We start from the raw sequence: 21,553 nt of genomic DNA on the forward strand, positions 1-21,553 counted from the left end.
ATTACATCCCGACACCACTCTCTCCAGGATCACCTTTCTGTATCAAAGCCCACAAAGGGGCTCCCACCCTGACAGTATTGCTTCTTCTCACTGGTGACTTGGTTCTGCTTGACAATCCCACCTCTGGATTTCTCTCCCATCTCCAGCCACCCTCCTTGGCCCCCATGTCCCTGCCCCACGCCACTGGAAGTCCCCTAGACCCCAATTCTGACCCTGTGCTTGTGCAGGGCAACTCTCGCCCGTCTCAGCACACCTGTGTTCTCAACACTGAGAACATGTGCAAATCAGTCTCATGTGCAAATCAGTCTCCAGCCTGATGATGTCTGGTACCCTGCCAGGTCATTAGTTTGCTATGACCCAAACTGAATCCATCTCTTATCTTTCCCCCATGTCCACTCTTCCTTCTGTGTTTCCCTAGGGCACAGCATCATGTCCACCCTGTTGCTCAAGCCAAGAGCCAAAGGTCATCTTGGGCTACTCTCTCTCCCTCAAGGCTTGTCAATCCAACCTCCTAAACATGGCTGCTCACGCTCCCCCTTCTCTTCTCCCTCTTACCCGTTCCTACTGCCATCACCTCTTGCCTGGATGCCTGTACTGGCCTCCTTCCTTGTCTTTTCTTCACATGGTAGTGGCCAGGAAGCCTTTTCTGCAGTGTCCCCGCTCTCACCTGCCTCTGCCCCCTCCCCCACGACCTTTAGTCTCCCTCCCCCACGACCTTTAGTCTCCCTCCCATCCCCCCATCCCCCCTAACCACTGCCTTCAGGACAAAGGCAAAGCTCTCTGGGTGCCCCCAGGCCCTGGTCTCCTCCCTAGGCCCCCTGCCTCTGCCACACCCCAGCCGCACCCAATGCCTCATGTTCTAAAATAAGCCTCACTCCTTCTTGCTCTCGGACTTTGCACACCTGTGCCCACTGGCTGGTAGATCTTTTGCCTTTCGCACGCTATTGCTCTTTCAGGTCTTACAGACATCTAGCTTTTACTTCCCTGGGGAGGCCTTCCTTAGCCACCAGCTGCGGGGTAAGTGTCCCTCCTCTATTTCCCTGTCTTGCCACTTACTAACGAGTGCTGTGGCATCTCTGTACTATTTGTCTCCTGCCCTGGTCTGCGACCTCTGGGCGGGCAGGGACTCTTCCTTCCTCAGTCACAGGGAGGCGTTCAGTAACTGTCTAATAAATGAATTAATATCAAACCACAAGAGCTACCACTCAAAGGTAAATGTATCGCCTGCTTTTCTTTTATACATCACACATACCACACCAGAAAGATTACTACCTGGGGAGAGGGGGGAAATGAGAAAAACAGACCTAGGAGAGATAGAGAAAAAAAGTTCTTGTGACCGTCTGCTTTTACAGGTTTGGTCAGAAGCTGCCATCTGTAGGAGGGAAAAAGTCCCTATTTTGTGGTCATCCAACAATCACAGAAGAAGGTATTTTTAAAGAAATTTGGCAGACCCCTGATGTCCCTTAAGTACCCATTTCTCTGCTCCCTCCCACAGCCTAGTTCTGGGGGCCTGATTTGCTTATTATTCAACATCTCCTGCCCTAAAACTCCAGTAAGACACAATAGCAGTGACATCTATTATTATTGTTTATTAGTTTGTTTTATTATATTAATATACCACTAAAGTTCCTTAAATGCATGATGTAATTTTATTCCTAACAACTCCCTGAGGTTGAGGCCATCATTTCAGGTCTTAGTAAGGCAGCTGGCTTGAACCAAGTCACACATTTAAAAAATGGCAGAGCCAGGATCTGTTCCTGGGCTGCTGTGACTTGGAGCCCATGTTTTAGAACACACGGCTGAGAAAAAGCCACACAGCCAGGGACTGGAGATCTGTCTTCTAGGGCAGTATAGTGGGTGGAACTGTGGCTGCCAAATTCATGTCCATGTGGAACCTCAGAATATGACCTTACTTGAAATATGGGTCTTTGTCAGTGTCACTAGTTAAAGGTCCTGAGATGAAATCATCCTGAATTTAGGGTGGGCCCTAAATCCAATGACTGGTGTTCTTAGAAGAAGAGCAGGGGACCACGTGAGGATGGAGGCAGAGCTTGGAGTGTTCCATCTACAAGCCAAGGATGCCAAAGATTGCCAGCAACTGCCAGAAACTGGAAGAAAGGGATGGAACAGATGCTCCCTCAAAGCTTCCAGAAGGAAATAACCCTGCCAACACCTTGATTCCAGACTTCGAGCCTTCAGAACTGACAGAGTACATTTCTGTTGTTTTAAGCCACCCGGTTTGTGGTTATTACAGCAGCTCCAGGAAGCTAATGCAGAAAGTATGTGCCCAAGTCAGCCTATGATGGGTGGCCATGGAGGGTGTGTTCCCTCCCTTTATCTTTGTGGACCATACATCCATCCTGGACCCCGAGGAGAGAACTGGGTCCTTCAGAGGTCACAAAACCGCCTGTTTCCAATTCTGGCAGCAAGTGCCTCCCTTTGCTCACAGCTTACAGGCCACCTCCACCCCTTCTGCTCTCGCTTGATGCTCATAACAACCCTGAGAGGTAGGCAGGGCAGACTCTCCACTCCACAGAAGAGGACACTGAGGTGCAGGGAGGAGAGACCAATTGCCCCAAGTTACACGGTGTGGCAGGATGACAGAGGCTAGCTAGGGAAGGGGGCACACGAATGGGTATGTTCTTCTTAGGAGGGCAAAGGGACAGTTTCTTTCATCTTTTGAAAAAATGTTTGAGTTTCTCCAACGTGCCAGGTATGGATGGGAGTAAAGGAAGGGATCAGCCTTGGCCAGTTTCTATCAAAATTTAAAATGTCCCTATCATTGGACCTGACAAGGGACTCACATAAGCACATGCATGCTCCCTATGGTGTTGCTACAAGAGCCTAAACCTGGAAATGAGTCCATCATTCAATACATCGTGGCAGATCCACACTGGAGAATACCAGGCAGCTGTTCAGAAGGCAGTCAGCCCGTGTAGCCACAGATGCTGACACAGGAAGGTGTCCTTGATCACATGAACTCTACGTGAAAACCAGCCACAGGCCAGATATCATACAACGCCATCTTCGTTAAAAACAGACAAAATCAGGGCATCCAGGTGGCTCAGTCTGTTAAGCATCCGACTACTGGTTTAGGCCCAGGTCATAATCTCAGGGTCCTGGGATCAAGGGCCATGTTGGGCTCTGCACTTGGCACAGAATCTGCTGGAGTTTCTCTGTCTCTCCCTCTCCCTCTCCCTCTGCTCCTCCCCCTGCCCTCTCTCAACAATAAATAAATAAAATCTAAAAAAAAAAAAAACCAAAAACAAAAAAACACCAACCTCACCAGACCAAATCAATGACCCGAACCAAATAAACCAAACCAATCCCAAACCTTCCCTCTGGGAAGGGAGTTGGAGAGTGAAGAGAAACTTCCAAATTTTATTCTATTAGATTTAACCATAAGAAAGATCCATTTTTGGAGGGAGATCCCACCTACAGAGAATTGAGTGCTGAATGAAGTATTTGGGGGGTTGGGCAGGAAGGGGAATGAACCAATATATATATTACTGGAATCCCTGGATAAGAAGACAGAAACAATGGAACAAATACCGTAAGAAACAAAGAAACATAAGTGGTAACGCCAGCATATGAACTCAAGTCTACCAGCTTTGTTCTTTCTAAAATGCTCTGCCAGAGAGGGAAAGTATGGCAGGAAAGCTGTTTTTTTAAAGCAACAAGAAGATGATATTATGAGAGGTAGAATCAAGGTTCTGAGGTGCCATCTTCCCTCCTTTAGCAGATGGGGAAACTGAGGCCCTACAACAAAGCAAATGTCTCCAGTCAGGGGACAGTCCTGTACGCGTGCCTGGGTCTCTTATCTTCCAGTCCAGGGTACTTGAGACATACTCAGAGAAGCTGTCCCCAACGCCCGCCCGCCCACCCACCCCCTCCTTCTCTCTCTCCCCCATAGCCTACGCATCACTAAGCCTTCTCCTCCCTTCCTCGGCCACCCCCTGGACTCCCCGATACTTCTCACACTTCTCACGTGGAGGATGGGGCAGCTCCTCGCTACCCTCCTGCACTCCATCAGCAGCCAGAGAGCACTTCTCAAACCTTAATCCTGTTGTTGCCTGTGCAGGACAGGCTGGAGGCTACTGTCCTTTGAAAGGCCTGCTTGGCCCTGGCTAGCATCTGGAGGGTTCCACCATTCACTGATACGACCAGCTCACCAGGCCTAGACTGGGTACACCATGGGGTTTATGTTGAACACTTGCTTTCCTTCGGGGACTCTGGAATCTTGCAAGTGCTGGACAGAAGGTACCTCTGTGACCAGCCCCCAGCAGAAGCCTCAAGCACCGTGTCTCTCACAGGCTTCCTGGTAGACACCTACCTCACGCTGTCACCACTCGCTACCAGAGGAACTGGGAGGGTCCGGTGTTTGAGACTGTCACCCACCATCAGGGCCCTTCATGCCTGGCAGACTGCAGTTTCCTGCTGAACCTACCTGGATGGCAAAATGAATCCCCCAGGCAGAGCTAAGGTCTCCTCTGTTGGGAGGTGGGAAGACTTCCAGCAGCAGGTCACCTACACCAGTGCCACGCCCCCAGCCCCTGGGGATTTGTGTTCTGAGGAATACCTATTTTTAAAATCAGGGAAGTCTTTAAATAAGCGTGGCAGCTTTTCCTTCTCTAGGGTGGGGAGGAAGTCTGAGGTTGACGTAAACCACCACCACTGGTGGCTGATCAGACTATGGGGGCTGCTGCTTATGGGCTGAGGAGTCCAACCAGTGGCTCAGGTACCCCCAGAAATGCTGCAGCATTTTTCTCCTGTCCCAGTCTGCCAACCTGGCAAGAAGATGGTGAGGCTGGGTGGAGATGAGGTGGAAAAGAACATCCAGAGCAGGAGCTATAGTGAGTGTTAACTAACCCCCCACTCCCAGCACCTGCCACTTCTGAGCTCTGTACGAAGCCTTCTGTGAACACACTGCAACAGCCTCAGGAGGTGGAGACTGAAGCATCTCCATTTACAGGCAAGGAAATCGGGAACAGAGAGGTGGAACAACTTGCCCCAGGGCACACAGCCAATGAGAACCAGAGCTCCGATCCTGAGGCAGGCAGCCCGGCCCAGAGCCCCCTCCTCTTGCTCTTTGAGCACCACCCTGGACCTGGCTCACAGCTGGGAAGAGCTCAGGGCTGGCAGGGAGCTCAGCCCTGTGTTACTCAATGAGAAAAAAAAAAACCATCTTAATCCTGCCTTGTAATACATGCCGACATATGTGTGTTCTACAACCAAGACTAAGTTTGTAAGTGTGAGCACTCATGTTTTCCATTTTATTCCATTTCATTGCTTAAACGACTGACAGCACCCCATTAATGGATTGCAGGAGTCACCAATGGATTGAGTTTGAAAGACACAGGCATGGGGAGGCTGTGGCTGGTCGATTTGCCTGGGGTAGAGGAATGACTGCCAGAGAGGAGACAGTCCTGGTTCAAAGCATGTGACATCAGCCATGTTAACTGGAAAGCACAGTCATGTTATTTCATTATGAAAGCATAAAGAAAACAAAAATATAACAAGAAAAAAAAAGTTATTTGGCCAGAAATGAAGACCTATCACTAGTGTGACTGAGTCATCCAGGCAACTTGTGGCCCCAACGTCTTAAAAAGCTTTGGCTGTGGAAAAGATGGGACAAACAGAATTCAGGACACCCCTCTACCCTGCCTCACTGTGATGCAGCCCATGGAGAGAGGCCCTACCCAGCCATAGTCTAACCAGTGGCTCTCAGCCCTCCCTGCGCTTTGAAACCACCTTTTTAAAAAACCCAGTGCCTGGGTCCCAGGCCCCAAGATTGTGATGACAGCCGGTAAAGCTGGGGATGGGGACTGTGCAGGCGGCTATGAATGAAGCCAGGGTACTGGTGGGCTGGGTGGGGGGAAGGAGGATGGCTTAGAACCGCAGAACCAAGGACGCACTGGGGGGTGAAGGGTGAGGACGGTTGCTGGGGGCATGGGAGGGGACCAATTCAGTGGTCTGGGGTTGGCCTGCATGTTGGGAGCTCCCACGTGCAGCCAAAGTTGAGTACCAGCACTGTAAATAAAACTGAAAGCTCCAGATGCTTCACAAGAAAGGAGCAAAGGGCTACAGCGATTTCTCAGCACATTGGCTCCCAGTTCCCCAGATGTGGCTGGTGTCATGCAATCATCTGAGAGGAGGACGAGGTCAGCTGATGGCTAAGAACCCAGCTCATCCTCGTCACCGGGTCCACAAGCTCTTTCCTGCAGCCGGGCCCTGGCTCAGTGAACGGTATCCATGCAGGAGCTTCTTTCATCCCCACAACTCTAGAGGGAGTATCACCGCTCCCATTTCACAGAAGAGAAAATCTGAGGTGCAGGGAGGTGGGAAGGGGCCCCCCATAGCCCCCCCTCCTCAGAGCTGGCTACCAGTAAGATGGGTCTGAAAAAACCCTGCCAGTTTCTCCTTACAACACCATCATTTTCCCCTTAAACACCAGGGCAGCCGGACAATTAAAAAGCTCCTAAAAGCAATTCTATTAAAACATTTTTTTTTTAAAACACAAATTCACTCCACAGGCATAAATTACTAAAAGGAACTTGCTCTTTGCATCAATAGAGGCTCAATTGCTACAAGTGGTCCTGGCCCAATATTCCCTGGCTGGTGACAGTGCTGCTGCTGCCATCCCCTTGTCCTGGCCTCTGTGTCATGACAAAAAGGCTCCTGTGCCCCTCCTCCTGGGAGTCCTTCCCCCTCCCATCCCCCCAGCAATTGTCCTCACCCTTCACCCCCAGTGGGTCCTTGGTTCTGCAGTCCTACTCTGTGCTTCTGTGGTTCTAAGCCATCCCCCTTCCCCCCACCCAGCCCACCAGTTCCCTGGCTTCATTCAGAGCCCCCTGCACAGTCCCCATCCCCAGCTTTACCTGCTGTCATTCACCCACCGGCAGACCTTTACCCCAGATCTATTTCCTTCAGCATTGTGAAAATATGAGCAAAAAGACATAAATTCGTGTTAATCCCCACATGCAAGCCTTATCTTCTGCCTAAGGTGTCTAATTATAATCAGAGGCTGCAGACAATTTTGTATCTTATTTTTCTCCTAGTTATGCACATCAAATTTATGCCTTTTTAATGGCCAAGAAATTTCACCAAGAAGTTAACGCTCTCACTACTGCATTTACCAGCTGCTCCTCATTTCTAGCACCTTTATCACCGATTCGAAGACTACATTTTCTCATATTTTAACATTCCTGAAATCTGAATGTCTCACAATTGACCAGTTTCAGTGTTATGTCACATTATGTCATAGTAAATGGCAGCATTATTTTCTTCATAGGACAATATAATGGACATCTATTATCAGTGGCCCCTTATGTGCTGCGAAATCCGGTGCTATCCATTCGTTTTCTTTTTATGGGTTATTTCCTTTTAAGTGAGAGGACCAGGTTTGATTATGAACGTTTTCACGATTCTTGACACAGACTATTGTATTTTGTCCAGAACGGTGGTATGGGTTGATCCAGCCCCTCACTAGGTATGAGCTGGTTTCATGGAATAACCAGCATCGAGCATTTCCGCTTGTTTGGGTTTGCCTGATTTAATAGGGAACTACAAATGAAGGAAAGTAGGAATTGGTTCCATTTGCCTTTGATTAATGACAATCACTGGAACTCCTGGAATTCCTCACTCTCAGGAGGCAGGCACTGTGCATCCAGTACCTTCCCAGGAAGGGTCACAACTACATGGTGAGGACTGTTGACCCCACTCATGGTCATGGACATGGAGGCTCAGAGAGGTTCAGAAATTGGTTTGAGGTCACACACACACACACACACACACACACACACACACTCTGCCCCACAAGGGGCACAGATAGGATTTGAATCCAGGCTGTCCAGCCTTGAGCTGCTCTCACTGGAGCTCACAGCCTGGAGTCACAGGGCAGCAGGTAGTATGCTACCATCTCCCAGGTGAGCAGGAAATCCACTCTAGAACTAGGGTTCTCTGTGATGAAAGTGCAGTCTCCTCAGCTGGCCATTGGAGGACCTCCACCATCGCCCGCCCCCCACAAATGTCCTCTGCTCTGGGGAACTCTACATGAGCCGCATCCAGGCCTTTGTCCATGCTCTTTCTGCCACTGGAAACGCCCTTTCCTTGGACCCCATAAGTTCAAATCCAAAGGTTCCCTCTTCTGCAGAACCTTTCATGACCCTCCAAAGGAAAGGGGACTTCTTCCTCTGAACATCAGTCCCACATTCTGTGCACCTGCCACTGCCACTCTGGCCCCCAGATTATGGGCACTTCACTCACAAATCCCTCCCGACCCGCTTGTTTCTCTCCAGCACCATGCACGCCCCCGCTCTCCTATAGGAGGGCTCCCACCTTGCTGGCCTTTCCTCCCTTCCCCACAGGACACCAGACAAACTTTCCCAAGTTCAGGCCTGACTGGTCGCTGCCCTGCCTACCCACTGTTCTTAGCACCAGCACCAGAACCTTCGGTGTCCCCTGCACTCTGCTTGGCCCTGCCTCTCCAGACTTAGCACCTCCTGGCCCCCCACCACACTGCACCACCCTGGCCTCCTCGAGGCCTCCCTTCCATCTGCCTTCTGGGCTCTGCATAGGCTGCTTCCTCTGCCAAGACACCCTCTTGGTCTTCCTCCTGTACCTGGTGACCTCGTCTGGCCCTCCAGGAGTCAGGTCAGAGAGGCTCTGATCTGGTCAGAAGGTCTGAAGACCTCAGTGGCCCCAGCGAGGGGCCCACATCAACCACAGCCTCTCTTTTACAGCTCTGCCCATGTGCACCTTTACACACTCAGTTTTGTGATTTGATAGGGGTCTGTCTCTCCGCTAGAGAGGAATCCATAGGCAGGCAGGGACCAGTCTGCTGCTTTGCTGCTGCTACAGCCTGAAAGATATGGTGGGTGCCAGGACACAGCTGGTGTCCATAAACATTTGTTAGATGAATTAATGACGGAGGGAAAGAATCTGCCCTAGAGGATTGCTGGGGAGGATTGCCCCTGTGATCTCACTCCCTGCTCTCTTCCCTCTGGAGACCTCATCTATCTTTGGGATTGACTGTGTTTGAAAAAGGGCGCAATCACTAGTCAGTAATTAGGGCCTGGAAGCCAGGCAGTATGGGTTTGAACCTCTTGCTGGCTGTGTGACCTTGGGCAAATTGCTAAACTTTGCTGTGCATCAATTACCCTATCTGTAAGATGGGAGAAAGAAATAATAATGCTTTAATGCATAGGGCTGTTGTAAGGATTAAAAAAACAAAGTCATGGAAAGCCCTTAGCAAATGCCTGGCACGGAGTGTTCGATAGATGTTGTTCAGGTTATTATTGCTACTACTTCTGCCACTGTATTTCATTAATTTAAAGATGAACATTTTCCCCAGATTTCAACATTTCTAAAATCAGAATTGGTAGCATCTACCCTGGGCCATTTCCCCCTGCCACACTGTAAACAGCTCTAAAATCCAAATGACTCTTGGAATTAAAGGAGTCATCATTATCATCCCATGACCCTGCTTCTTGGATCCTGCTCTGATTACCCTGCTTCTACCTGGAGCTTCCAGCACCATCCTGACAGCTCTACGTGGCTCGACCCCTGCACCCCCCTAGGGAACAGCTGAAATGAAAGCGAACACTTCCTTTCTACCTCATCCTCGCTTTTCACAACTGATGTCCCCCTAAGCCCAACATACCTGCACCCCAGATATCAAGGACAGGGTTTAATAGTTCAGCTTGGGATGGTCACATGGTACAGGAGGCAAAGCATTTGCTCTGGAGTCAGACCACGGTGAAATCCTATTTCTGCCACTTCCTACCTGTGTGATCTTGAGCAAGTGGCTTTACCTCTCTGTGCTCAAGGGTCTTTACCTGTAAAATGGGCAGTAGGGAAAAAGCACTTATGGGCTCAATATCAGTCTAGCATTTTGAGACCACTGTCTCCTCACCTCTTCCCGATAAGCCTTCAGGAACAAGGATTACTTTCTCTCCGTTCCCCAGATAAGGAAACAGAGGTCTCAGAGAAGTGAGGGTCCTGGCCTAATGACACATGGTTATTAAAATGCAGAGGTGAGATTTGAAGGCTCTGATTCAGATTTTTAGACTATCTTGAGGTTTATGAATTCCTGCTATAGTTTTCACCTTTGTTTTATAGACACTTTGGTATGGCAGGAACATCCCAAACACGTGTTTTCCCTTTATCCTGTTTGAGACACCCAAAAGATTTCTCTTCAGGCCTGGGGAGGTCCTTTAACATGGCTTGTCCACCAAAATTAATTTACCTTTTCATCCCAGGTGGCCATTTTCCTGTCTTCTCTGGATCTGGAAAATAAGAAAACATTTTTTTTAGATCTGACATCCTGCAATCATTTATCTTAGTATGTGCTCTGCAACACTTTGTTACAAATTATTTTTAACTTGCTAACTGTTAACAGTATCTAAAAATAGCATAAAGTTCAAAGCCTATGTGGAAGGGTGCACATCCTTTGTATATATCCAAAAGAATTGCAAACAGGTACTCAAATACATATAAGTACATACTCATAGCTAAAAGGTGGAAATAACCCAAGTATCCATTAGGGGATGAATGGATATAATAAAAGATGTATATCCATACAACGGAATGTTATGCAACCATAAAAAGAAATGAAGTATTGATCCATGCTACAACATACATGAACCCCTAGAACATTGTACTAAATCAAAGAGGCCAGACACAAAGCTTCACATATTACATGATTCCACTGATAAGTAATACCCAGGATATGCCAATCCACGGAGGTAGAAAGCAGACTGGTGGTTGCCAGGGATGGGGGGGGAGGGTGGGAGTGCCTGCTCTATGGGTGCAGGGCTTCCTTTTGGTTTGAAGAAAATGTCCTGAAACTAGATAGATAGAGGTGGTGGTTGTGTGACATTGGGAATGTGCTAAATGTCATTGAATTGTTCACTAAATGTTCACTGAATTGTAAAATGTTATGTGAATTTCACTCCAGTTTAAACTTAAAAAAAAAAACAAAAACAAAAGATACACACACGTACATTACAGTTTTGAGAATGCTCTGGAAAGCAGCAACATATCTAGATGTCCACCACTGAGGGTCTGGTTAAGTCAGTTAAGGTATATCTGAAGAGTGAGAAACCCTAGTGTTGTTAAAGCTTCTTCACATGGGGAAGAGGAAAGAGGTAAACAATATAGCAAAACAAAAAAATTCACATTACAGTATAACGAATACAGTATGACCCCATCTACATGAAAAATTACAAATGCTTTTAAAAAAATAAGTCTGTAAGATATAGACAAACTCTTTTACAGTGATTATTGCTGGACAAAAAGAGTGATTTGGACTGATTTTTGTAGGTATTTTCCTTCAATTCTGAAAGGTCTAAACTTTTACAATGAGTATGTGTTACTTCTTAAAAAATTTTTTAAAAGATTATTTATTTATTTATTTATTTATTTATTTATTTATTTATTTGAGAGAGAAAGCAGAGAGAGCTCACATGAGTTGGGAGGGGGCAGACCAGGAGGAAGAAACAGACTCCCTGCTGAGATCATGACCTGAGCCAAAGGCAGATGCTTAACCAACTGAGCCACCCAGATGCCCCTTAAAATTTATTTTTAATGTAGGTGATACATGCATGTACTAAAAAACTGAAATAATTCAAAAAAGATACACTATGACCAGTTAGCCTACTTTCTACCCATTCTTCCCAGAAGCAGCCACTCCTACCCAGTTTCCTATGTGGCCTTCATAGGTATTCTAACAAGTGGATCCATATTTATTCTTTTTCTCTTTTTGAACCTAAACAAATGTGAGCCTACACACACTGCTCCGAACCTTGCTTACTTCCCTTTGGGGTGTGGCAGGCTCGATAATGACCCCCAAAGGCACACCTGTCCTAACCCCCAGAACCTATCGGTATGTCACTTTATATGGCAAAAGGGACTTTGCAGATGTGATTCTATCAAGGCTCCCAAGGTGGGGATTAGCTGGGTGGGCCCAATGTAATTGTAAAGGTCTTTATAAGTACAGCAGGAGAATCAGATACAGAAGGATATGTGAGTACAGAAGCAAAGTTGGGAGTCAGAGATTTGAAGGTGTTACTCTACTGGCTTTGAAGAGGAGGGAAAGGATTACAATCCAAGGAATGTGAACAGCCTCTAAAAGTTGGAAAGGAAACAGGTTCTCCCCTAGAGCCTCCAAAGGGAAGGCAGCCCTGCCAACACCTTGCTTTTGGACATCTGATCACCAGCACTTTAAAGTAAAAAATTCATGTTGTTTTAAGCCATCCAAAATTTGTGGTCATTTGTTATAGCAGCCATAGGAGATGAATACAGTATGTTTGATTGTTCTAGATCAGTGTGTGCTAGATCAAGTACACTCCTTGGGACGACTCCGTAAGATTTCCCTGTAAGAATGTGTGTAGTCCCACAAGTGATCAGAATTTAGATTATTTCCCAATCTTTTGCTTCCCCAATGTTCCAATGAAGAACCAGGCATCCCATGTGCTTTTATAATTTGAGAAAAAATTATTCACAAAGACTAAGGAAAACTAAGTTCTTTCTCTCCTTAGTATCATGCTGCGGGCACAAGGGACTCTCAAGAGTTTCCTGCTGGTTGATTTGCAGAACAGCTTCTGCAACCAGCCAAATTCGGCCTCAATGTGTTCCTGTTCTAGCCCCCGGGGGCCCTTGCCCTGCTCTCATGAGACAGGCTCAAGCGGAACATTTAGTATAAGCAAAGGTGAAGGGAGTAATTAAGGTGCCTTGGAGATTTCCTTCCTTCACAAGACAGGAAATAGAATTGGCACATATATAGAAAAACACCTAGCTTCACTAATTCAAGCAACAGAAAAGTTAAACATACATACATGACCTTCCCATTAAACTAGAGAAAACAAAAGCGATAAAACTCAGTGCTTGTAGGGCTGCAGGAAAACTTGCACCATATTGCCAGGCATGGTTTTTCCTCAGTGACCTTCTGGTGATAAATGGCAAGTGCCTTCAAAATAATCATACTCTTGATTTGAATACATCAGTTTGGAAAACATTATCTCAAACAAAATCATTTGGTAGCAAAAAAACAAAACAAAACAAAACAAAACAAAAAACCCAAACCACGTGCATTGTGGACAAGCTAATTTGGATATGATGGCTAGAACCCGGAAAGACCCCACAAGCCCCGCTTTAGAGAATAGCTGAGGAAGGCAAGGGGCTGTTAGAAGGAATGACAATTCTGAGGTCTGTGTAGAAACAGAAAGAATGCTGTTAAGCAATGACAAGTTGAACCCTGATGGTTGAAGTGAAAAAGAAAAAAGTCAGGGCCCTGGTGACAAACAAGTGAACAAACAAGGAACCAGGGAAACACATAAGCAAGTTGGCATCACTCATGGCTAAGCATGGGAAGAAAGAGAAACAAGAATGCAGTAAGAGAGCAGGCAAGTGTGGCTCCTGCCAGGGTCATGGTCAGGGAAGACTTGATCTGGCAACTTGTAGAGCGGTCCCTGAATTGCAAAGAGGTAAGTCACAAGAAGATGACCGGGGAGAGCATTCCCTACAGAAGGAAGACCACGTGCACAGGCCCTAAGAAGGTGGGGAAAAACAAAAAGGCCCTTAGCAAGTCCAAGGAAGCAACAGGAGGTCAGGGTGGCTGCAGTGGGATGGTAGCAAGACACAAGCGTCTGATCTCACAGAGGGCTTGGTAGACAAGGGGTCAAGGGTGGTTGCAGGGAGGCCAAGTGGAGGCAAAAGATGATGAGGATGCAGAGAAATGGCCAGATTCAGGATATGCTGAGGAGTAGAACCTGCTGCTGGCTTAGATGTGGGGGATGAGATGAGGAGCGGATTTGGGGGCAATAAGACTCTGGGCTTCCTCCTTCTTGCTAAGCCAGGGATCCGGAAGGGCTTAGGGACTGCAGAGTAGTTCTGGAATTATGCAAGCCTCAACCCAACCATTTTCAAAATGCTGCTCCTGCAAGTCTTTCCACCAGGGACTCAGGAGTGTGAGAAGTTGCCTCCACGAGCCTTGGTCTTACTCAAGAAGCTTCCAGCTGCTGGTGAAGCTGTCCGGAAATACTGCAGATCTCAGATAGCCCTGCCTGACCTGAGGTTAAGCGTCTGGAACCAGAGTGTTTTCAGAGGGGAACAGCTCCATAGTAACCTCGGGCTAGTTGCTGGGCTGAGACTTTATACCAAGCATCTCACTTAATCTCAGCAATCCTGTGGGTAAGTAGCATGCTTAACCCCATGAGACAGTCAAGGAAACCGAGGTATGGAGAGGTGAAGTCCCAAGGCAAAGCCTCCAAGAGCCCCGGCACCCAGCAGAGGTCCTACCTAGAGGTCTGTAAGTTCCTGGGGAGGGGGGCTGCACCTCTGTGTCCTGGAGTTTAACTCGCAACCCACCATTCTCATTCCTCAGCACATCTTGCCCCAAGAAGTGTTTAAAAGTATTTCCGGGGGGCCTGGGTGGCTCAGTCTGTTAAGCCTCTGCCTTCCCGGAGTCCTAGGATGGAGCTGGATCCAGCTCCACAGCTTCTCCCTCTCCCTCTGCCTGCTGCATCCCCTGCTTGTGCTTGCTCGCTCTGTCAGATAAATAAATAAAATCTTTAAAAAAACAAACAAACAAACAAACAAACAAACATAAAAGTATTTCCAGGTGAAGGATTTGCTGCCCTGGAGGTTTGCTCAGCTCAGCCTCCTCCTGGAATACCCAGTACTACCTTTATCCTCACTTCTCTCCCTGCAGTCTCTCTAGGGAGGCGGAGGTGATGAATCAAAGGATTTAGAGGTTCACACAGACCTGGGTGTAAGTTCTGTCTCTGCCTCCGTTGGCGGGGGACCCAAGGCAAGTAGCTTGGCCCGAGTTTCGGTTTCTTCACCTGTAGGAGGGAGACAAGGATGGTACTCGCCTTACCTGTTGCTGCCTCAGCAGGTGATGAAGGCAGGCACCTGCCTCCCAGGTAAGCACAAGAGGGTAGTTCCTGTCCGCGCTCCCGCTTTCAAGGGGAGGTCACTGGGGCCAAGAGGGGCCTCCCCCAGGCCCCGGGGCAGCTGTGTGTCTGCGGCCCTGCCCCTCCACCCGACCCTGGACCAGGGAGGGAGTCCCTCGGGGAATCCCGGGCCGCCCGCGCTGGAAGGCGCCGTGCAACGCTGCAGCAGAGGGCAACGGGGCCGGGGGGCCCCGAGTCGGGGCCGGGGGTCGCTCCCCGCAGGGCTCTGGCCGCGAGGGGGGAGCGGGGGCTGCGCGCCGCCCGGAGCACTCACCCTGCGCCCTCCGGCCGGCGGCCACCGCGGGTCTGGAGCCCGGAGCCCGCGCCCGCGCCCGCGCCCGCCCCTTCCTCCCCGCTGCCCCCCGCCCCGCCCCGCCCTCTAACCCGCTCCTGCGGCCCCGGGCCCGGCCCTCGCCCGCCGCCTCCCGTCGGCCCCGCCCCCGCCGCAGGCCCGCGCTCCCGCAGAAGGACCGAGGCGCGTCCCGGGCTGGCCTGCGGGAAGGGGTGGGGAGGGCAGCGCTTCCTTCCTCCCGCGGCCGAGGGGCCGGCCCACGCCCTCCCCGGCGAGCTGGCTTCTGGCCGCGCTCCCGTCCCGCGGAGGGTGGCCCCGGGCTCGGCCCGGACCCGCTGAGTGCGCCGTGCGGAGGGGCGGGCGCGGGCGCGGGCGCGAGGCCCTAAGGCCGGCCTGGAGGCGGCGGGGCTGGGGGTGCGGACGGGGCCTCCGCGCTGGAGGAAGGGGCCTTCCCGCCTGGAGGCCGAGCCCCCGCCTCCCAGGCCCGGCGTCCTGGGGTCCCTGTCCTCCCAGGGCGTCCCCAGCCCTCTGCTCACACCTGTCTCGGGCACTGCCCTGGAATCAGTCTTCCCAAACCTCAGGATGGAGGCTCCCACTCCTGGCGTAATCGGGGGTGGGGGGAGGCTCTGTCCTTGGGCGGTATTAGTTTCCTGTCCCTGCTGGAACGTGTTATCACGATCTCAGGGGCTTAAAAAACAACACAAATTTGTTATCTTACAGCTCTGGAGGTCAAGAGTCCAAGTGGCCTTAATAAGGCTAAAGTCAAGGTGTTGGCAGGGCCTATTCCTTCTGGAGGCTCTAGGGGGGAATCCGGTTCCTTGTCTCTGAGCTGCATTCCTCAGCTGCTGGTGGCTTCACTCTGACCTCTGCTTTCATCTGCCCTCCTCCCCTCTAGGTCTGACTCTTCTCCCTCGCTCCTGGAATCCCTTGTGGTAACACTGGGCCCACCCGGATAATCCAGTCTCCTCTTCCCCTCTCAACATTCTTAATCACACCTACAAAGTCCCTTTCCCCAGGTATCATGGCATATTCACAGGTCCTGGGGGGTCGGATGGGGACATCTCTGAGGGGCCTGTAGTCTGCCTAGCACAGTGGTATTGTTTCTACTGGCTTCTGTTGAGTCTACTTTTCCCCATCCTGCCCCCTCCCCCACTCCTGTAGGGCAGTAGGCTTTCTTAAAACATCTCAGTCTGGGGGCACCTGAATGGCTCAGTTGGTTATGCATTGGACTCTTGATTTTAGCTCAGGTCATGATCTCAGGGTCCTGGGATCCAGCCAGACTCAGGCTCCATGTTCCAGGGAGTCTGCTTGAGTATTCTCTCTCTCCTACTCCCTTTGCCCATGGTCTCTCCCCCCACAATCCCCTACATTCTCTCTTTAAAAAGAAAAAAAAAAAAAGATCTCAGTCTGGTCTGACTTCTCAGTCACACTTTGTTATTGCAACATTCCTATTTCAGTCCCTGAACCACAATCTGGTCCATTTTTTTTAAAATATTTATTTATTTGAGAGGGGGTTGACACCTTCTGGAGGCACCTCTTATCATCCTTCCCATGTGCTGCCTCCTTGTCCTGCACTGCCATGGTCCTCAGGAAGGCTGCCACTGCCAGTGCCCACTTACCCATGCCCTGGAGACTGGGACCCCCACCAGCAGGGACCTATTTCCATACTTCTTTTTTTTTTTAAGATTTTTTTAAAAATTTTTTATTCATGAGAGATACACACAAAGAGAGAGGCAGAGACACAGGCAGAGGGAGAGGCAGTCTCCTTGCAGGGAGCCCAATGTGGGACTCGATTCTGGAACTCCAAGATCATGCCGTGAACCAAAGGCAGACACTCAACCACTGAGCCACCCAGGTGTTCCTATTTCTATACTTCTTAGGAATCAGGATCCTGAGAACAGCATAACAAGTAGGGAGACTTTAGTGATGTTTTCAATATTTCTGTCCACAGAATGCTTCTAGTGCTCAGTCTTCTCAGTTGGACAGGAAAAGAGCTCAATTTTGTCCCATCTTTATCCTTGGCTCAGAATCCGGCACATAGTAGGTGCTTTACAGTTCTACTGCATAAATTGTTTTTTTAAAATTTTTTTTATTATTTATTTATGATAGTCACAGAGAGAGAGAGAGAGAGAGGCAGAGACATAGGCAGAGGGAGAAGCAGGCTCCATGCACCGGGAGCCTGATGTGGGATTCGATCCCCGGCCTCCAGGATCACGCCCTGGGCCAAAGGCAGGCGCCGAACCGCTGTGCCACCCAGGGATCTCCTACTGCATAAATTGTTAAGTGAATATTGAGCATAACAAGATAAGGATGCCCACCGTCATGGCTTCTGTTCAACATTGTATGGAAGACCCCAGCTAATGCAGTGAGACCAGAAAGGAAGTGAGGACAAAGATTGAAAAGAGAAAATCTCTTGTCTGCAATCTATGTGATTATCTCCTTAGAAGATCCAAGAGACTCAACAGAGTAGTGCTGGATGCCCACCATGTGGTAGGCAGCCCTTCCCAGACACTCAATATAAGAGCAGCTCTGTCCTCAGCTCCCATTTGAGTTGGGGAGGCAAGACTCGGGGACATTCTTCTGTGGTCCAGAAAGTCTAAGAGGCTGATCATTTAGGATGGGTAAAATTCCTCTATTTTCATTACCTGAAATTGAGCATTTCCTTCCATGATGAATGCAGGTAACAGCCCACACCTGCATTAGCAGTACCCAAGGCTTGGTCATCAATCGAGATCACAGATATCTTCAAATCCCAAGATAGTTATAGCAGATATATCAAAATATAACTTATACTCACCACTGCTTCAAAATTACTAACCCAGCTGTTAGTTCTCATAGTTTTTTTTTTTTTTAAGATTTTATTTATTTATTCATTCATGAGTGATACAGAGAGGCAGAGACATAGGCAGAGGGAGAAGCAGGCTCCCTGCGGGGAGCCTGATGTCAGACTAGATCCCAGGACCCTGGGATCACCACCTGAGGCAAAGGCAGACACTCAACCACTGAGCTACCCAGGTGCCCCAGTTCTTATAGTTTTAATATGTCAACAAAGAACTTCCTATATTTATCCACAATTTAAAAAATAATTCAATAACTGCATTTCAAGATAATGGGCCTTGTGTAATGCTAGGCATTCTCTTCATGCACTTAAAGACATTGCCCCAGAGAAGAGGACCCATGTTGTGAAGAAAAGATTAGGAACTCCTGCTGTAGAGGAAGGACTTGTCTGGTTTGAGCAATACCAGCGCCGTTCTCTTGCACAAGCGAGTCTCTGCCCACCCCCCTTCACATTTCTTACCAAGCTGTAAGCTCAGCTTGCTCAAGTACGAGCCAGTCACCATCCCAGGACCTGTCTGCATTTTGGAGATGTTTGTGGAGCCTTCTGGAGAAGGTCAGAGCATGGCCGCCTGAGTCTGGGCCCGCTTGTGCCCTGGGAGAGGCCAGGGGTTGGGCCCATTCTGGCTTTACCCAGTGCTGGTTTTGGTTCCTCCAGGCCAGTGTTTTCAGCTGCTGCAGTTAACTACTTCCCTTCCTAGGGCAAAGCCCCAGTCTGGCTCTAGGAGAATACGAGGAAGCAGAAAAGAGGAAAGAAGTCCATGAGATCTCAGTCGGGGCTCTGTTTGGATTTCCAGAGTTACATGTGCCATCTGGGTCCAGAGGCTGGTTTGCCAGCAGATACAATCCATCTACAGCAGTGACCACATGAGGCTCACGTTCCTCTACGTGATAATAGAGCTACATTAAAAGGTCATGGCTAACTCTGACCCCATTCTCTGATACTCGATTCAAGGCTCCTGCTTCAAATATAGTTCAGAATCATGTGGAGGAGTAGAAAGAACATAAGAGTTGGCATCAAGGGGCACCTGGAGCTCAGTGGTTGAGCATCTGCCTTCCACTCAGGTCATGATCCTGGGGTCCTGGGATGGAGTCCCGCATCAGGATCCCTGCAGGGAGCCTGCTTCTCCCTCTGCCTGTGTCTCTGCCTCTCTCTGTGTATCTCATGAATAAATAAATAAAATTGTAAAAAAAAAAAAAAAAAAAAAAGAGAGAGAGTTGGCATCAAAGAGACCTGGATTTAAATCCTGCCTCTGCCCTTCCCTTGTGAGCTGGGTGATCTTTCATTAATTAAGCAAATAGCAGGGCGCTTTGGTGGCTCACTGGTTGAGCATCTGCCTTTGGCTCAGGTCGTGATCCTGGGGTCGTGGGATGGAGTGCTGCTCAGGCTCCCTGCAGGGAGCCTTCTTCTTCTGCCTATGTCTCTGCCTCTCTGTGTCTCTCATGAATAAAAAAATCTTAAAAAAAGAAATTAAGCATATAGCTTCTCAGTGCCAACTCTGTGGTAGGCACTGAGAACATAGAGGTGAATGAGACAGACAAGAGTCAACCTCCACTCATGGAACTTACTTTCTATAGGGAGGCACACAAGGACCCAATGATGGTATTATGAAAGAGACAACCAGGGGGTTATGGCAGACAATTACAGTGGTGGAAAGAGAGATGAGGTAGGATGGTTGGGGAAGGCCTGTCTGTGACATTTAAATTAACGCTGAAAACTGAGATAGAGCAAGTCATGAAAGGAAGTGAATGCCTTCTAAGCAGTGGGAACAGTACATGCAAAGGGCCTGAGGTGGGAAAGAGCCTGGCTTGGTGAGAAACCAAAAGGAGGCCAGAGTTATCCAAATATGGTAGGAGGGGCAGAGATGGGCAAGATCCAGATCAGAGAGGAGGGCAGAGGCCAACAGGAAGCACTGGAGTTCACGTGAAGTGCAAGAAGCCATGGGAATTTTAAGCAGGGGAGGGACATAGTTTGATTTTTTTTTTATTGTTTTAAAGATTTTATTTATTTATTCATGAGAGACACACACACACAGAGAGAGAGGCAAAGACACAGGCAGAGAGAGAAGCAGCCTCCATTCAGGGAGCCTGACGTGGGCCTCGATCTCGGGTCTCCAGGATCACACCATGGGCTGAAGCCGGCGCTAAACCGCTGAGCCACCCGGGCTGCCCCATAGTTTGATTTTTAAATTACTGTGGTAAAATACACATAACATAAACTTTACCACTTTAACCATTATAAAGTATACAATCAGTGGCATTCAGTACATTCACAATGTTGTACAATGTTCACCACTGCCCAGTTCCAGAACTTTTCCATTATCTCAAAAGGAAACCCAGTATCCATGAAATAGTTGGTCTCCATTCCCACTCCTCTCCAGCCCACAGCACCCACTGACCTGCGTTCTGTCTCTGTGGATTTGCCTATTCTGGATATTTCTACACATGGAATCCTACGATCTGGGGCCTTTGGTGACTGGCTTCTTTCGCTCAGTGTGTTTTTGAAGTCCCTTGGTGTTATAGCATGGACCAGTACTTCTGTTACGGCTGAACATTCCGTTGTGTGGCTGTGCTGTGTTTTGATCATGCTTCCATCCATTGATACAGTTTGTTTTTGCCGAGGTAACTCTGGTTTCTGGAAAAGGAATAGCTGTTAGGGAAGGCAGAGGTGGGAGTACAGGCCAGATAATGGCTCGGACTGGTGTGCTGGGAGTAGGAAAGGAAACATGGGCGTGGGTTCAGGAGCTAAATGGCCTGGACACGGAGGGGGAGGAGGAGGTACCTGAGTGCATGGTGGTGGCATCGTGGAGACAGAAGAGTCTGGGAGAGGACATCCCAGTTGTTTGTGATAACATTTGGTTTGAATTGTCAGAGGGGAGGGGTCATGTAGGCAGTAGGATTTGAGTCTGGAATTTGGCAAAGAGGTTTGGGCTGTGATATTTTGATGGAAGAAATAGATATTTTGGTCTTCGTCCATGGCTCCTGACCAGAGTGCCTAATACCCTTGTAATTTCCTAAGTGATAGGAACACTAAGGCCATCTTATGATATTTGTTTTTGGTCCCCAGCTCCTGAATAGGCTCCGGGGTGATAAAGATGAAAGGAGCATCTGTTGTTCATAACAAGTCCCTTTCCAACACTCCTGAATGTATGGGAGTGAGGTGACTTTGGGAAAGCCCCAAGGATGGGGGGTGGTTGTCAAGGGCTGGAACTTTCAATCCCACATCTATCCCCCTACTTCTTCCCACCCCACCCGGCCTCTCAGGGGAGAGGGGTTGGAGGCTGCGTGAGTCACCAGTGACGCAATCAGCTGTGCCTGCACAATGGAGTCTCTGTTAAAAACCCTAAGAGGAAGAGTTCAGACAGTTTCCTGGCTGGTGAACACATGGAGATGCTGGGGAGGTGACATGCCTGGAGAGGTCACAGAAGCTCTGCGTGCCACCCCAAAAACCTTGCCCCGTGCATCCTTTCCA

At 49.0% G+C, this 21,553-nt stretch overlaps 1 protein-coding gene across 19 annotated transcripts in view; it reads right to left on the reverse strand.

Annotated features, from left to right (window-relative positions):
• Positions 1 to 18,717, reverse strand: part of HVCN1 (hydrogen voltage gated channel 1) — a 38,921-nt gene extending 20,204 nt beyond the window's left edge. For 2 of the 19 annotated variants that reach the window (XM_072722839.1, XM_072722831.1), the window contains exons 1-4: positions 15,785 to 15,884; positions 14,765 to 14,843; positions 11,004 to 11,088; positions 10,247 to 10,286 (exon numbers count right to left, since the gene is read on the reverse strand). In XM_072722839.1, coding sequence (XP_072578940.1) covers positions 10,247 to 10,267 — 21 coding nt within the window. In that variant the 5' untranslated portion in view covers positions 10,268 to 10,286; positions 11,004 to 11,088; positions 14,765 to 14,843; positions 15,785 to 15,884. Of the gene's footprint in view, positions 1 to 10,246; positions 10,287 to 11,003; positions 11,089 to 14,684; positions 14,844 to 14,878; positions 14,975 to 15,228; positions 15,573 to 15,784; positions 15,999 to 18,544 lie in introns of those variants that run through there. The other 17 variants (XM_072722836.1, XM_072722828.1, XM_072722840.1 and 14 more) reach the window with 15 other exon arrangements.
• Between the last annotated feature and the right edge of the window lie 2,836 nt (positions 18,718 to 21,553).

Source organism: Vulpes vulpes, chromosome 10, assembly GCF_048418805.1.
Source record: "Vulpes vulpes isolate BD-2025 chromosome 10, VulVul3, whole genome shotgun sequence".
In the NCBI taxonomy this organism is placed as follows: domain Eukaryota; kingdom Metazoa; phylum Chordata; class Mammalia; order Carnivora; family Canidae; genus Vulpes; species Vulpes vulpes.